The sequence below is a fragment of the Syzygium oleosum genome, unplaced genomic scaffold (genome assembly GCF_021117445.2).
Source record: "Syzygium oleosum isolate NSW1041296 unplaced genomic scaffold, Sole_v2.1 Sole_v2.01, whole genome shotgun sequence".
Taxonomy (NCBI): Eukaryota; Viridiplantae; Streptophyta; class Magnoliopsida; order Myrtales; family Myrtaceae; genus Syzygium; species Syzygium oleosum.
The window spans coordinates 24,939,791-24,956,512 of NW_026607485.1; the positions used below are offsets into that span (position 1 = coordinate 24,939,791).

General features: G+C 40.5%; 3 protein-coding genes across 4 annotated transcripts; 2 read left to right on the forward strand and 1 right to left on the reverse strand.

The window, feature by feature from the left end:
- Positions 1–262: 262 nt before the first annotated feature.
- On the reverse strand, positions 263–4,057 carry LOC115676245 (uncharacterized). The gene is made up of 8 exons (XM_030599121.2): positions 3,631–4,057; positions 2,550–2,583; positions 2,140–2,370; positions 1,673–1,762; positions 1,151–1,216; positions 942–1,033; positions 757–804; positions 263–667 (listed from the first exon to the last, which is right to left on the reverse strand). Exons 1-8 carry the CDS (start codon positions 3,975–3,977, stop codon positions 550–552), a joined length of 1,026 nt encoding a protein of 341 aa, XP_030454981.2. The 5' UTR covers positions 3,978–4,057; the 3' UTR covers positions 263–549.
- Positions 4,058–6,974: 2,917 nt separating this feature from the next.
- On the forward strand, positions 6,975–11,642 carry LOC115676155 (uncharacterized). 2 transcript variants are annotated; one of them, XM_030599039.2, is made up of 7 exons: positions 6,975–7,425; positions 7,820–7,919; positions 8,952–9,047; positions 9,150–9,202; positions 10,727–10,775; positions 11,083–11,130; positions 11,421–11,642. In XM_030599039.2, the coding sequence occupies exons 1-7, from the start codon at positions 7,160–7,162 to the stop codon at positions 11,493–11,495; spliced, it is 687 nt and encodes a 228-aa protein (XP_030454899.1). In that variant the 5' UTR covers positions 6,975–7,159; the 3' UTR covers positions 11,496–11,642. The 2 variants fall into 2 exon arrangements, with proteins under 2 accessions (XP_030454899.1, XP_056176134.1); XM_056320159.1 differs by lacking the exon at positions 6,975–7,425 and adding an exon at positions 7,473–7,637.
- A 220-nt stretch (positions 11,643–11,862) lies between these two features.
- LOC115676156 (polygalacturonase At1g48100) lies at positions 11,863–15,205 on the forward strand. The gene is given in 7 exon segments (XM_030599040.2): positions 11,863–13,479; positions 13,633–13,765; positions 13,768–13,799; positions 13,892–13,936; positions 14,055–14,262; positions 14,354–14,435; positions 14,567–15,205. Coding segments are annotated over 7 exon segments (1,395 nt in total). The 5' UTR covers positions 11,863–13,083; the 3' UTR covers positions 15,066–15,205.
- The last annotated feature ends 1,517 nt before the right edge of the window (positions 15,206–16,722 follow it).

Consider the following 16,722-nt stretch of genomic DNA (forward strand, 5'->3'; position numbering starts at 1 on the left):
TTCTATTATTCAAATTGAAGTACGGTTTTCGCCGCCTCTCTCTCTCTTTCTCGCGGGCGCGCACACCTACCCACAATTTAGTTAATGAATATTGGTGTTGCATGGGAATGTAAATAGTGGAGTCAGGGATAAGTGGTGTCGTCGGGAAATGCCGGTCCAATCGAAACTGTTCGAAGGTACCGGGAACAAGAAAGCAATAAGGCAGCGGTTGACGGGCTATGGGGTCATGAGGTTGAAAGTACGAACGCGAATGAAAAGAAAATAATTGAACTGACATTTTGTTATTTAGAATAGAAAATGATAGTTATACACCAGTATTCCTGATACAATGTAAGCTTGAGCACTTGATTATCTGTAAACTGTCCCCAAGGAGTGCGAATCACAAATCAGGAGGAAAAGGATTCGAGACTCGATCCTCCTTGCGTGTATGAAGTCTCGTAGCATGTAAGTAAGGCCATTGAGCCGAAAAGGATGAAACTAAAAGAGTAGGAATTGTAAAAAGGAGACCCACCTCTCGACGAAGAAATAGTCGCGATGCAGAGAATGAAGCTAACACGACCTCACAAAACAATGGGGAAACAATCTGGGAAGAAAAGAATTTTTCGCCCTTATGATCAGAGCGTATACATAGTAGCAAGGAATGTGAAGCACTGCGAGGGCAAAATACCTACAGATATAAACAGAATTAGCAAGAACATGTCCATCGATCTATTCCAGGAAAAAAAAAGCGACAGAGTCGGGAGAAAATAAATGTACCATAGAGGAGCCCACGGTATTGATAGAACAAGAAAAGGATATGGCCACCTGTAGAGGCTCAATTTATGTTAGAGAATCATCATCGAATAGAAATTTATGAAGATTTGAATCAAAAACAAAAAAAAAACAAAAAATCGAAGTCTATGGAGAGAAGCAAGGAAGAAGCTGTGGAGAACTAGCTTTACCATAAAAAACCACAGGCATGGATGACCCATTGAAAAATGACATAGATAGAGCTCCAGAGCGTGAAGTATGCGAACCGGAACCATGGGAATGGCTGGAACATTAGATGCAAACAAGGATTATAAAGCTGGTGAAAGAGGAAAGAAGCAGCTCCAGAGTGTATAATAAGCTAAGATATTTCAGGGATATGCTTCTGGTATGCAAGACTTACAAGGCTGTTGAGCGCAGTATCAACTAGTAGGAAGAAGGCATTCAGTGTGTGCATGCATCCCATCACCTGTCAAGAAGACATTGCATATGTTAGAAGAGATATTGTCATCCGGGCATGAAGTTCAGTTAAGAGCCAGCCCTAAAAAGAATATCAACTGCTGAGGTGCAAGATGCTCCGAAGATCAGTGCACGGGAACCAAACAAACAATTGTATTGGGCATGCATCCCACTTACTGTGGAGATATCAATAGCACCCACTTTGCAACTACAACAAATTGCAGTGTTTTTTGGTCATATACTAAACTTGCGATGTATAAGTTAAAAGGCAGGTAAACAAAAGTTTTTGGAACCAGCAGAACATCCAAAACACAATTTGAGCGCCTTGCACTTAAAACACAAAAAGGCCTCGCCCTATAGGAGGTAGAAGGAACTGCAGTGCGAAAAACTTGAGAGATGCAAATGAAATTACTTGATTTCTCGTTCCTTTGACGTCAGGCATAGTGTACATGAAGAAGGCACTCACCACATTCAGGCCAAGACGTTCTGTAGACATGAATGGGACTATCACGCACCAAAAGATAACATCTGTCATAACTACAGCTCCTGCACAAGTCTGAATTTCAAGGAAAATCAGTATCAGTTTAGGATGCAACTGTAAGTCACATAAATCAATATAAAGGGCCTGAAGAATCATTTGCTACCACACTAGATAACATTGGTTTAAGCCGCAAGAAAAGCAGAACATATGATATCATCAATCTCGATATTTTCTCATTGATAAAAGTGGTAGGAGTCAGGGAAATTACCACAAATTAAATGGCTAAGATACGTAGGTCGTGGCAAAGAAGAACAGATTCAGAAGGACAAATGACTGGCCAATTTAGCTCAGAAGAAAACAAGATAGCCCAAGAAAACTGACAAAAGAAGGTCGCCAATGCATAGAACAAACATCTAAAATCTGTTCGATGAAGTTGATTTAGCTGATCCCACCTGATATAGAACTTGCATCAGATATCCCCAAAATCCCGCTCTTTGCAGGATCTCCTCTTCAGTGTAGCGACGTCTCAACTTGGAGCCCCTGATTTCTTGTTCTCCGTTCGAGTTAGAAGTGGTTGGTATACTCTCTTCCAAATCCCTCTTGAACTCACCCCTAGCTCCATTTGTAGAAGGAGATGGCATGTGATACAACCAGCACCCATGTGCAGACACCACAGACCCTACCTATTGCAAACATTTCATTTTCACTTGTGAGATTTAAGATACTCTATAAAGGAGATAAGTATGCACTTCGCAATGGATAGTCTTAAAGTACCAGGATCTGGAGGATTTAACAATTTATTGCACAAAGCACTAATCTGATTTACTAGAAATTAAAATAAAAATGATGATATTTGGCTTACCGCAAAATAGATCATAACTAGAGCGAAAGTCCACCTGAAAAGGTTGAAGGCGGAGTCACAGAAAATCAACGAGCAAACATTGTCGACAATGCATTGGTAATGGACAAATTCAATTAGAAACTTCTAAAAACGAACAAGAAATATATGAATTTGGCCATTATAGCCAGTCTGAGATCCATATTTGTCAATCTTGAAATCTTCCATCACATTTGAGTTTATAGCTAAATGGTCTTTACTAATCGAGCGGCAAGTTCAAGCTGACACAACAACCAAGTCCAAGCACGAGCAGAGTAACCCCTTAGCACATCCAGATACCGTATTAAATATGAAGCGACTATCACATTTTTCACATATTGGCAAGCTCCATTTCACTACCAAAGAAGGTACACGACTGAAAGCGGAAAGAATGTCAAGCAGCAACAATGTCAAGCAGCAATGGAGCCAAGCAACGTCTAACTTCCTGCCATCAAATTTTTCTGTTTATTTTATTTAACTTTCTCGATCAAATGGGTCGTCTAAGAATTCACTAAGCCCAAGAATCACGCCAGCCATTTGCAAGCTCATAAGATCCAGGGCATCCTGATGGGCTAAACCACAATGCCTAATACTTGGCTAAAGTCAAAAAGAAAAGTACACCAACCAGCCGTCTAAGTGGCCTCAAATCTACTAAATTATGTCATATAGTTTTAATTCCACTGACAATGACAAATACAATCAACTGTGCTCAGGCTACACGTGGCCTGTGTGCAGCCGACTTCATCGATCACGACCGTCCACTTGGCAACGGGCGATACGTAAATGAAAAAGGTCAAGAATTTAATTTTAGTGTAGCTACCGCTCTTGGCATATTTACATGGCGACGTAACCAAGTTGAACTTCTTCACTGAGCTGAAAGTGAATATCTGAATCTGGGTTCACCGAGCAACTGAAAATTCTTGCTCTGTTGTGATCGTAACCCGCTAAAGATATGATTTTTGCTTTCATGGGCCCATGCCGAAGCAACTAAACCAGTTAAGTTAGAATTACCGATATCATCGTGACGCCGCCCTCGTCGTCAAGGAGGAGGAGGAGGAGGACTTACTCGGTGTAGTAGATGTACACGCTCACGCCCCAGTCATCGATATCCATGAACATGAACCCCAACATGACCAGGAGCGAGCAGAGCCGCGTCCCCAGCAGCCATCCCGGGTGAACCCCGCGCCAGCAGCTGGTCCAGAGCTGCGACGAGCCCACGTGGCCCTTCGGGACCGACCCCTGCATCGACCCATTGCTCTCGGGCCGGCCCACCAGCAAGCTCTCGTACAAGCTGTCGCCGTCGCCGCGCCGGCAAGCGCCCTCTTTCCTCCAGATCAGCCACAGGGACCCGAGGACGGCGACGCCCACAATGCCGAAGCAGACGAAGTCGTACCAGGCGACCTCCAGCGCCATGCCCGCGAGGTGTTCGACGGAATGTGCCGGAGAGGAGGGAATCCAATACGGGTGCGCATTGGCTTGGGAGGAGGTCTAGAGGGGGTTTATGTAGCTGATGAGAGCGAGTGGTCGTCCTGATGGAGGGAATGGTAGATTTGACCGTCTGGTTTGGGTCTTGGAGAATCACTTGGGGAGTTTTAAATGGCTAAGTAAAGGAGGAGGGAGAGGGGGGTTTGACGTTTGGGATCTCATTTTGCGCGGTGAGCGGCCACGGAAAGGTCTTTGAAAGGGACAAAGGGGGAAAGGGTTGGAAGCTGAGTTCCAATCAGAAGTGGATTAGCCCCTCTCCAAGTTTGGCATCTGGTGCCAAAAAGTAAATGGGAGCTTAGAAAAAGCACAGAGGCAAATTAGAAGTATGAGCTCGACTTAGCGTGCCTTTTTGTTTTATGCCTGAGTATCGTTATCTCTCGGCATGCGATTGGCTTCGTTGTTGAAAAATTGCATTTGGATGATCCGGGATCGAGGATATTTGGATCGTTCGTCACGCCATCTTCGAATTAGGGTCGAACTAGGGTGTTTTGAATGGTAGATAAAAAAAAATATGGATATCTCTTGACTGCCTTGAATTATTGACGATGGTTACTGAGGGTACCTCACCAAAGCAGGAGAAGCAGAAGCTCCCGACTAGGACCGCCTCGCATGTTCAGGTGTATCCACCTAACGGGCTGGTAGGGATGCGCTCCTTATTTTAACGCGTCGGTGCCCGCATGCCTAACCTTCCAAATTAGGGGATAATTTTTCTTCTCTCACCCCAGAAAAATACTCTAGAGTTCAAAATTAAGGACATATTTAGATCAATGTACTTTTGTTTTATATGAGTATCATTATCTCTTGACATGCGATTGGCGATGATTCGGGATCGAGGATATTTGGATCGTTCGTCGCCCCATCTTCAAATCATTATCTCTTGACATGCGATTGGCGATGATTCGGGATCGAGGATATTTGGATCGCTCGTCGCCCCATCTTCGAATTAGGGTCGAACTAGGGTGTTTTGAATGGTAGATAAAAAAATACGGATATCTCTTGACTGCCTTGAATTCTTGGCGGTGATTACTGAGGATACCTCACTAAAGTAGGGAAAGCAGAAGCTCCCGACTAGGATTGCCTCGCCTGTTCAGGTGTATCCACCTAATGGGCTAGTAGGGATGCGCTCCTTGTTTTAACGTATCGGTACCCGCATGCCTATCCCTTCAAATTAGGGGATAATTTTTCTTCTCTCACCCCAAAAAAATACTCTTGAGTTCAAAATTAAGGACATATTTAGATTAATGTATTTTTGTTTTATACGAGTATCATTATCTCTTGACATGCGATTGGCGATGATTCGGGATCGAGGATATTTGGATCGTTTGTCGCCCCCATCTTCGAATTAAGGTGTTTTGAAGGGTAGATAAAAAAAATGTGGATGTTTGCACGGTTCTCAATTTAGTTTAATGAAATCGAAATCTTGGTCCTTGAATTTACCATGCTCTCTAGGTTCCGTCTTCTTCCTTTCTTCCTTTTTTGTCCTTTCAAATTAACTCAAATGACTCAAAACTCAGATTGTACAATTCGGTCCTCCATTGTCACATCATCAATAGAAACAAGAGCAAATAGGTCACGACATTGTCAAGCGAATCGTTTTTCATGAGATGGGAATCCTAAACGATCAGCATTACTTGGACGACCAGGACATATAGAATGAATTTATTGTCCCTATCATTTTTGAATGCCAACATCAAATTACATGAGCCTTCGTTTAAAAAAAAATGAGTAATTTAAAAATTATTTTATTATGAAAATTCAGGATGTCACACAACTCATATAAACACTGACTCATATATCCATTTTCCTATTTGAGCTTTACATGATTTAAAAATCAAAGTACTCAACTCAACTCAACTCAAATACAATTTACTCATAAATAAAACTCGAGCTCGAGTTTAATAAGCTCAAATGCCGCGTAATTTTGAGTAGATTTTGTCTATATGTATAAATTTTTTTATTTTTTCAAAATAGATAATGAAAACTTGATAATACTTAATTATGCTCGATTGGAATTGTGAGCTTATCTAATTGAGTATTAACAAGCTCAAGCTCGACTCAATAAGATATTTGACTGGCTCCAACTCAAGCTCAACTCAAAATAAGACGAGTCAATTTCAAGGAGTCGTTTATCCGAGTCCATTAGTCGGTTTCATCCCTAAGAATTACTATGATCGAGAAATATTGTGATTTCCTGCTCATTGTTTGCAACATCACTTGATATATCAACGATCTAGCTGAGTTGAGCCAAGTTGGAGTATTCTTGATTTTTCATTTGAGTTGAGCTCGAGTAGAACTTGTAATGTTGCACCAAGCTTAAGGGTGATCGGTTTCAAGATGGGTAAATTTCAGACCTAGAACCTGGAACGTATCATTTTTACTTTGGAATCTGTTGTGGAACCTGTCCTGTTTTTCGGATTCGGTTCCAGAGTCTACTTGAGAATCTGTTTTTCTTTTGTTCCTTTTTCTGATTTCATTTTTTCTAACAAAATAATATGAATAGCAATGAAACAATTCGAAATAAAAAGATGAATAATAAAAATCCATATCCGCCAAAAGCAATAATCCCTACGATAAACAATAAAAATTAATATCCACCAAAAGCAACAATCTAAAATATAATAATAATATGATCATGGTATTTTTTAACATAAGCTAAAAACCGGTTTCAAAACCGATCCGGTTCTTGAGTAGGTCTTCACTTGGAACCGGTCCCTGTTTGAACTGGTTCCGAGACCTATCTTTTGGGTGATCCGGTCCTGTTTCCTGATAAAACCGTTCCGGTTGCACACTCCTAACCAAGCTTAAGTTGACTTTCGAGCACCAAGTTTGAGCAAATCGAGCTGAGCTCAAACTCGACATTCAATCAAACTCGATTCGTTTTAATCCCCACAAAACAGGAGCATGAACAAACTGGTCTGTCCACATTCCATACGTAAACAGCATATGAGCATAACATGAATATGTTGTCCGTCCCCTTTGTACAAGATTGCGAAAAATCCCGGAGAACTCATTCCAAGTCATGACAAGTGCGTGAGGATTTGGTGATATTAATCAAAGGTGGTCGCCTCCGTTACATCCTCGGGCCGTTTATTGGACAGACATCAGCAGCCATGTCTGCAACTGCAACGGCCGCCGCGGTTTTCGCATCGAGTCCTGCCACTCGCAGTCCCGGTCACTTGCCAACAAGAAAACCCAGAAACCCGATCTTCCACGGGAACCGCTTCGCTTCTTCCTCGAGTTCGAGATCGTCGTCTCTTTTGGGTCGCGCATTCTTCATCACGAACCGATCGATTCATGGGTCCACCACCAGGCGAAGCTCGCTCTCCACCACAGGCATTAGACCTTTCTCTCCTGTCATGGAATGGCAGGACTGCACGTGAGCGTCCCTTTATTCTTCTTGGGTGAAATTGTTGAGTACCCATGTTCGTTAACCGATTGCTTGTGCCTTTAAAGGGGGAAATTCTGTAGTGTTTCGCTCACTCTATCTTTAATGTGGGCAAATTGCTTCAGCATACTTTGATTGATTCGTCATTTATACCTCTTGGATAATTACTTAGTATTGCATGGAGTTTGTTGGGTTTCATTCAGGTCAATTTTCTGGCTTTTTTCGCCCAACCCATTTTGAAATGGGCATTTTTCTGGTTGATTGGATGTATATTTCTTTTCTGGTATCTTCAGGTGAAGATGGGTCAACCGTTCTGCTTGCTTTTGAGATTCGAATGTGTAAATGCGACTTTCCTGGGCTAACTGAGCACTTTGTTCAAATGCAGGGTTAAGATGGAGATGGACGTACCTATTTCAGTGGCATATGAATGTTACTCCGATCGTGAATCAATTCCTCGTTGGATGCCTTTTATTTCTTCTGTAAAGGTTTGCAAGGAGATGCCTTTCCTCAGTACAATTCTTTTAGTTGCGCATAATGTGGTTTAGGGATATCAATCTATTGCCTTAGTACAACTAAAATTTTCAAAGAAATAGCTTGTTCTATTCATCATTTCCTTTTATTCTTTCTTTCGATGTCAAATCAAGGGATGGAGGTCTTGGTGTTCTTCAACTTCATAGTTTGTGGTTTCACACCACCACCGCTTGTTGAAGCCCTGACGTATTAGATTGTAGCGGATAATGGATGCTAATCTGTGGCTAAATAAAGACATTGTATCTAGGGATGCTCTGATTTCTGGTATTGGTTGATGTTCCTCTAATCTCACATATAAGCAAACATACTTGCTCATGCCTATCTTGGATATTGGTGGATTTCTGATTTGAGGATTGATGAGCAAGGACTTGGGTTTACGAATTTGGGAAGTACTATTTCAAATTTTGCCCATCAAAATGTCGGAGAAGTAAACTGTAAACTCTGGATGGTATGTGCTGAGGTGCCATACATGGCTCCCTTCTGCATCTAATTCGGTTTGGTAATTGTGGAGACATGCTGCGTTCTACTGTAAACTTCAAAAAGCATGTATGTGCTTCTTGCTCAATAAGAAAAAGCACCTGCATTTGAATCGGCCGAAAAGCTGTCAGATCCACTAATAACACCATATTCCCGGGCTAAATAAAAGAACTCTTGAGTTATCAGGTTGAGTTTTTTTGTCCCCCCTTAATTGTGTGGTGTGGGCTTATGAGTGTCCAATTTTGGCTCTGCTTCCATTAGAGAGACATGCTGAGAGAATCCCCAGTAGTTTGCCTTACTATATCTCTAACCTTAAGAAAGCTACATGAATGTATAATATGTGGATGTAAGCTTAACAGATTATCATGGTCACTGGAGTCACTAATTTTAATTTCTCGGCAGCATACTTGTGGTATCCATTCCACTTCCAAACTGACCAGGAAAACTATTCCAGTTGAGTGGCTTGCGTCTTTGCTTTTGAAATTTTGATGGTTGATTTCAATATACAGATCTTGGAGGATAAGCCCGATTTATCAAGGTGGTCTCTAAAGTATAAAGCCTTTGGTCAGGACATTGAATACTCTTGGCTTGCTCGAAATATGCAGGTGATGAAACACAGAGTTACACACGTGTCTTTACATAGTTTTACATTGGTGATCTTATTTTTTTCATTCTTGCTGAGGCCATAATTTGGACACTTTGTGCAGCCAACCCCAAACCAGAAAATCCACTGGAGATCCCTAGAAGGTCTTCCGAACAGGTAAAATGTTACAGAAAAATGTTCTGTATTTTTCATTATACAAATTCTGATGAGGCTACTAAAACAATAAGCTTCTGCTGTTATAGGGTATCCTCTACGGGAATATTATTCATGTTGGCACAGTAACCACTACCAATATGCTTGTATGACGTGAACTTGATTTAAGCAAGATTCACATTGGGGCTGAATCTGCATATGCTCCTTTAGGCTTTGTCGCAATTGTTATCTAGGAAGCACGGACACTCTCTGCGGGCCTCCGTGTCATGTCGGACACTGACACTCGTCCGACACTCTTTTTTTTATTATTTATTTATTTGTGGATTTGAATCAAATTAATTTGATTGAAATAATCATAAAAATGATAATTTATCATGTATATATAAAAATATGCACGTAATATATAATGTTTCCCAACATGTCGGAATTCTCATTTTTTGATAAATGACGTGTCGGAGAGTTGTGTCGTGTCGCGTGTCGCATGCCGGTGTCGGTGCTACTTCAATTGTTATGGGCTGTGCTTCTCAGGTATTGAGCATATTGTTGTTCCCATGCTGATAGGAATTAAATGGCTCTTTCTTGCTTGAGGGAAGAACATTAAGTATTTGATTGACGCGACAAAATGAGACTGCTATCGGATTGAATAATCATGGTTTTCTTAGGGAAAACTGTACGAAAATGACATATTTATAGAGAGGCCATCTTCTGGAACCTGCCCAACTGATTAAAACACCACGGCCAAGTTACTTGTAGATTAAAATGCCCTCATGCTGTGAAAAAAAAAAAGAACATTTAAACAGTATTTGATCCCATCATGACTTTTCTATAATCTGAATAATGAACTCATAATGATGCGAAAGGACTCACAAATTTTGATTAGATTTTTAGTAGCTACTTCGTTAGGCAAAAGTAAATCTGCTAAATCTAGTTCAAAGCTTATTCCCCTTTAAGGAAATGTAAAAACAATGGTAAAGTCCTATTGGTAAACTGAAACCATTCATACAAATTTTCTGTGTGACCCTATTGAAACCTCATGATACGTGACCAGTCTCTTTGAACATCATCGCAGCTTTTTTTCCCCTTTCTTGAAGTTGCATAAAATTTTCATTCGTTGATGTCAGAACTATCATTGCTTGTTTATACGGTTTACTTGTCGCAGCCAAGTTTCTCTTTTCTCCATGGCCCATGTATTTGGTTTTGTGAGTGGGTTCTTACTGATCTAGTTCCGATCCCTCATACAGTGCCATCTAGTTATGGCAGTTAGTTCCTCCACCTATCACTTAAACTTTCTATAATGTTGGATCTTTATGGCTGGTATCCTATTGTTCTTTGTTTTCTATGTACTTGCATGCCTTGGATTGTCAAGATTCTATCACATACTATGCTCATTGATCACATATTCCAAGTGCTTGGTCTTTTAATGTAAAACATTTATTTTAGTAATACCCAATTGTTCTAAATATTCGTAAAAATTGATTGATTACACTGTATTTAAAATTGGGTGACACCTGATTTCTCATGTGGCAGAGGAGCTGTTCGGTTTTATCCAAAAGGTCCATCTTCCTGCATAGTAGAAGTAAGACGCACAAAGCATTATACTGTTTTTGATGTCTTACTGCTGATGTGTGGTTTGCTATGAATGCTATGCACATTCTCTTACTTTCAATTGACTGGCAAAATTTGAATTCCTACTGTGTATTAATGCTGCACTAAGGATATAAATCAAAACGGCTGTTTTCTATGTATGTGTTTTTCACTAACATGTCTAAATGGAATGAAGAAGATAGGAGCGGTAATGCTATACACTAGATAAAAAAATATACAGTTCTGTTTCATGGCTTAAGTAGTGTAGCTCCCTTACAAGTGTTTCATTTTTTTTCCAGCTGACAGTTTCTTATGAGGTGCCTCAACTTTTGGTTCCTGTAGCATCTGTAAGGATTCTCTCTGTCCCTTGCGTAGTTATTGAAGCTTGTATATGTCAATGAACTCGCCGCATTTAAATAGCTACCTAATTACTTTGTTGTCAAGTCAACTATACTGATTGATAAGTCTAATGATGGAACTAGGAAAGTAAAAAACTTCTGCTGCTATTCTCTCTTTTGAGAAATCAGTACTTTTTTGCTTCTGGAGAAAGTGTTTTATATTCATTGTTTTAGAAGCTATATTTGCCGGAAAATAATGAAACTTCTTTTATTAGACTGCTGATCTTAGTTTTATGCAGGCACTGCAACCATTTCTGGAGAGTTTACTGCGACGTGGTTTGGAACGCTTTGCAGTGTTTGCTAAGAGCAACTAAGAAGACCGAAAATACCTAATTATCTAACAAAGATTTGCGGGATGTAACATTCCGGATGCTGGATCATTTCCATATAGGAGCATCCGAACCATTCTTAATGGAAATCATCTGTATCTGTGCCGGCATAAACTCCATTCTTTCACCCAACTTTTGTGTTGTACTTCCATTCTTTCAATAAGTGAATTATGATATTCATACAGATCTAGTGGTTTGTTTTGCTTTGGAACTTTGACCACTTCAACAAATAGTCGCCCACTTCCCAAGCTCAAATCAACTAATAAACGTCGAGCAGGAGTACTGAAACATCTATTGATTGTGCATAAATCAAAGAGTTACTTTAAGTTCTCGAGCTTATACATAATTATCGTCAAGCATAAAGTCGTACTTTTATCTAAACTTTAGGTCGAATCTAATTGGCTGAACGAGTGAGTGACGGGCATCTCTAGCGCGCATAAAGAGCGGATTAGTCCAGCAAAGTTCAAATGCTTCATGGCATTGTTTCAAATACAGGTATTATTTTGTCGACGTTTTTTGTCTGAATATGTACATAACAGCCGCCGGAGAAGTAAATTATCATAGCTAGTGCCCTTTGCTGCGTGAATCCAGGCACTTTAACTAAGCTTTTGATCAAAGGGAATCTTTAAAAGATTTGTATTTTCTTATTTGTGAACACTGCTGATATAGTATGCACTTCGACGTTTGCAGAATATTCAATCTTCACTTTCTTGCTTTTCATAAACTAGAGAGAATCCACGTTCAGTGAAGGAGGTTAGGAATAGCGGAGAAATAATTGGTTATCGTCCCAGAAGTAGTTGAAAAGGCTTATTGAGTTCAACAGAATCGACTCGTTCGATGAACTAAAACGAAAACGATTGGACAGAATACCAATCATTAAAGTTGATAACATTTAGCCAGGCCACGACACAATCACTCCTGCAAATTTTTCTTGAGCTCAAAAGTGAATCTTAGTGGTTGTAGATGGATAATGTATCTTGTCTGTTCTTCTGCTTAACAAGTCTTTCTTGAGAAATTCGTTAGTGGTAACAAGAACAAACAAAGGACAAAGTTCAATCAACCTAACATTTCTCTTTCCAAACAAACTCGCCGCGAGGCCGTCGAAAGTCTTCAGAAATATGAAACTTGGGAGGGATGAAAGTAAAACTAATGGGAGAGAACATGGGGTCAGATCAGCTATGTGCCACATATGAGAGTGTCGTGTAATCCTTTTTTGTTCCTCTTTTCTGGAAATGGTCCAGCAACTGCAACACTCCACGCTCTAAAAGTGTCATCGTCTTACTTAGAAATGGTCGGTTCACGCCATTATTTTAGCTCAAAAAGATCGGTTATGAGGCTCTGTAGACTTTGCATAAAACCGTTCCCACTTCTGGTGCTTTTTATATATAAATCCTGCTTTCTGTTTCTTCATGCATTCTAAAGGAGCAAACTCTGCTCTATTGTTTTGGCAAGTTGTGTTTCTATAATCGTAGACTGTCTTCACTTGCAAGTTACATAAGCTTTTCCTAGGAACTAAGCACCAATATAGAGCCATCCTGCTTCAGGTTCTGACTTACACTAAGTTGAAGTGACAATGTTGTGCATTACAATTCCTAGAATTTTGTCGTGCATTGTTTTCATATTCCTCTTCGTTCCCGCTCGCACGAGATGGCACAATCACACGAAGCACGAGCACACTCACCACCACCACCACCCTAAGACACCCACCATTCCACTTCCTCCTCCTCCTTCTCCTTCCCCGGCAGAGCCACCTAGTGACCGTAATCACTCAACAAATGTTTACGATGTGAGAATGTTTGGTGCGGTGGGTGATGGAGGGGCCGGCAACATGGAGGCATTCAAGATGGCATGGGACGAGGCATGCAGCAGCCGAGTAGAGTCTCCAGTTCTCTATGTGCCATCCGGTTACTCCTTCATGGTCCAATCCACATTCTTCACCGGCCCTTGTGAAGGAGGCATCGTCTTCCAGGTATACCCAGAAAAATGGTCCTCAAAACAGTGTTGAAATTTCATAGTACATAACGCTAGACTTGTTTGTCATTAAGTCTATGTTTAGAAGTCATCCTGAAAACAAGTTTCTTTCTGAAAACACCAAAATGTTGTCTTTTAATTACTTGAAAAGGTCAACGGCAAGCTCATGCCTCCTGATGGACCAGAATCGTGGCCAAAGGGGCTCAGCAGGCGGCAGTGGCTGGTCTTTTACCGGGTTAACATCATGTCGCTACGAGGAGATGGTCTAATAGACGGGAAAGGAGAGAATGGTGGGATCTTCCTTGCAAACCTCATAAGGTACTCTTAATCAGACTCTTCATGAAGAATACACACTATATTTCTCTAATTTTGTACCACTCATGCATGATTTGTGAATTCAAGTTTTGCAGGGAGGAAAGGGAACTACATTGTTTGGTCCATGTGATAGCCTCTTTGTATGTGTCCAACTGTGTCAAGTAATATATTCAATTTGAATATTAAAATCTTCAGATAAAGAAGCTAAATGCCAGTAATCTTGTGCCTTTTTTCCCTTCTTTGTTCAAACTAATGTAGGCTATAAGGTTCTTCATGAGCTCCAACTTAACTCTGCAAGGGCTCAAAATAAGGAACAGCCCTCGGCTCCACTTCAGATTTGATAATTGCAGAAATGTTCACATTGACTCCATCGTCATAAGTGCTCCTCCTCTGAGCCCTAACACCACTGGTATTGACATCGAGAACACTATCAGTGTTGAGATTTACAATTCAGTCATCTCCAATGGTGAGCCCCCAAATTCATATAAATACACTTTAAATTATGCATCCTACTCCATAACTGCATAACAACTTCTTGCGTGTTATTTCTTGTGAAGGCGACAATTGTGTTTCGATTGGGTCAGGCTGTTACGACGTTTATGTACGGAACATAACCTGTGGACCTAATCATGGAATCAGGTTCGATCCAAATAATGTGATTCTAAAATATATATTGACGTTCATCTTCTGTTCCAATTGGTATATCATCAATATATATCCCACACTGCTCACTTCTTTCCAATTTTTTCTTTTCTTGCATGATTGGTCAGCATCGGAAGCCTAGGCAATCGCAACTCACAGGCTTGCGTCTCCAACATCACGGTCCGAGACTCAGCAATCAAATCATCAGACATTGGGGTCCGTATCAAGACGCAAGGACGCGCTGGGGCCGTTTCTGGAGTGACATTCGACAACATCCACATGGACAATGTTCGGAACCCCATCATAATCGACCAGTTCTACTGCCTTGCCAAGCAGTGCACCAACCAAACTTCGGCAGTGCTAGTGTCGGATGTGCTCTACACGAACATAAAGTGCACGTACGATGTGCGCAGCCCACCGATGCACTTCGCATGCAGCGACTTGTTCCCGTGCACAAACATAACGATATCGGACATCGAGCTTCTTCCAGCACAAGGGAATTTCATGTTGGACCCTTTTTGTTGGAATGCTTATGGGGATACGGAGACACTGACTATTCCTCCAGTTTCCTGCTTGCTGGAGGGCACTCCTCCTGGTATCTTGGACAATGAGTTGGGTTCCTGTTAAAACCCTAGGGACACAATTGATCTTCTGTAGAGCATTAATTATGATGTACATCGTCGATAATCAGAATATGTGGTGAATATAATGTTAATATTATTGTCAAGATGCTGCACTTATCTTTATGCTGTATTTGTGAGTAATTGACTTTCTTTCGTTATTGATTGTCAAGAAACCATCAAAGGGTCGACATATTTCGATAGATTAAGCTGATCATTCTCCAAAGCAAACACGTTCTTCCCCTATCGAACTATTGAAAGAGACGCAAACCCTAGGTACATGATTTACAACTGTTAAATCATAGGCTGGGCACCGCATCAACGGTAGGACAAGCCTGTGCAACAGCTTTCGTTTACTATCTACTTCATGTTCCGATCAGCATAGTCTTAGCTCCCTACCATCGTAAATTCTATAATCTAATTGCTTGTTCCACAAAACATATCAAGCATACATCTTAGCGACTTGGCTGATCGGTTGTTAATTGGCAAATGATGATTAACTTGTATTGTGAATAGTATTTCTGTATACCCAGTGAGATATGAAACCACACACTTCTTTCTGTCAACTCATTGTCTCTCAATCGCGTACTTGTCTCATTCCTCGCGAAGCGATTGAGCTGAATCTGTAATGGGTTCAAGGAAGCATTTTATACGATGCAGCAAACAGTGTTTTTGCATTCATCGCAGATTGACGCCTCCATGCCATTCAATACACATGAAAAAAATATGGGGTACTTGTTAGCAATTCACACAGGACACCGTGCTCCGAGCCTTAATCACTATGTTCGAGAATAATTTGTGAAAAAAGGCAAATTTAAAGAGAATTCGTGAATAAACAAGGAGAGAATCAGTTGGTAGGAAACAAATAGAATCTGTAAGAACCTGTATTTCTCTGAATTCAAGAAGAGATGATGTATCGAAAGTCGAATAATCACACTCCCATTTTGGCTCTTGTCTCTCGCACACCAAGGCCCTATTCTATCATTGCGGATTTGATCTGTATATAAACTTTTGTACGCTCTTTTCTAAAAAGGCGGCAATTAATATACGGTTTTTAACACGGTATCTGAACTTTACAACTCAGTTGATCTCTATAAATACATGTAAAGCGCCCTAGGCGCATACATTGGATAAAGTTTCACTCACAGAATAGAAGACGTGACCCTTGAGATTACTTTAAATTAGTTTTCTTATCCATACTTTGCACAAGTTTCCAGATATATTGAATCATCACAATCCAATAGAATGAAAGAACAATTATATGATGGTATATTTTGATTTGAATTTGCTTTAAATTTTCGAGCAGACCTCTCATAATTTCATTATCATCGAACTTTTCAGTCATTATTTGTTTATGGGTACATTTCCCAATACATTCGGTACGAGAAAATGCTGATATGGTTGTCGCTTGTTGGTCATGCTTTGCTTATTTTGTTTTTTCCAACTTTTATCACCGTAGGATAAACCCAAAGTGACAAATTTTGTCACTTTGGGTTTATCCTACGGTGACAAAATTACATATTTGTCACGGTAAGCTCAAAATTGTCTCATCTTTGATTGAATCAATGGTGACAAAATTCTAATTAAGTTTGACTCAAGGCTAATTCAATTTTGAAGCTTCAAACTACTTTTGCGGTGGCGAATGGCAAAAGATTACGAGGGTC

Bases quoted from the DNA above. Each gene is read 5' to 3' on its own strand.
- LOC115676155 (XM_030599039.2), top strand. From the start codon at position 7,160: ATGTCTGCAACTGCAACGGCCGCCGCGGTTTTCGCATCGAGTCCTGCC. The intron at 7,426-7,819 runs GTGAGCGTCCCT...GTTCAAATGCAG, and splicing joins ATGGAATGGCAGGACTGCAC to GGTTAAGATGGAGATGGACG. The intron at 11,131-11,420 runs GTAAGGATTCTC...AGTTTTATGCAG, and splicing joins TTTTGGTTCCTGTAGCATCT to GCACTGCAACCATTTCTGGA.
- LOC115676245 (XM_030599121.2), bottom strand. From the start codon at position 3,977: ATGGCGCTGGAGGTCGCCTGGTACGACTTCGTCTGCTTCGGCATTGTG. The intron at 1,763-2,139 runs GTGGGATCAGCT...CTTGAAATTCAG, and splicing joins TGATGCAAGTTCTATATCAG to ACTTGTGCAGGAGCTGTAGT. The intron at 1,034-1,150 runs GTAAGTCTTGCA...CTAATGTTCCAG, and splicing joins ATACTGCGCTCAACAGCCTT to CCATTCCCATGGTTCCGGTT.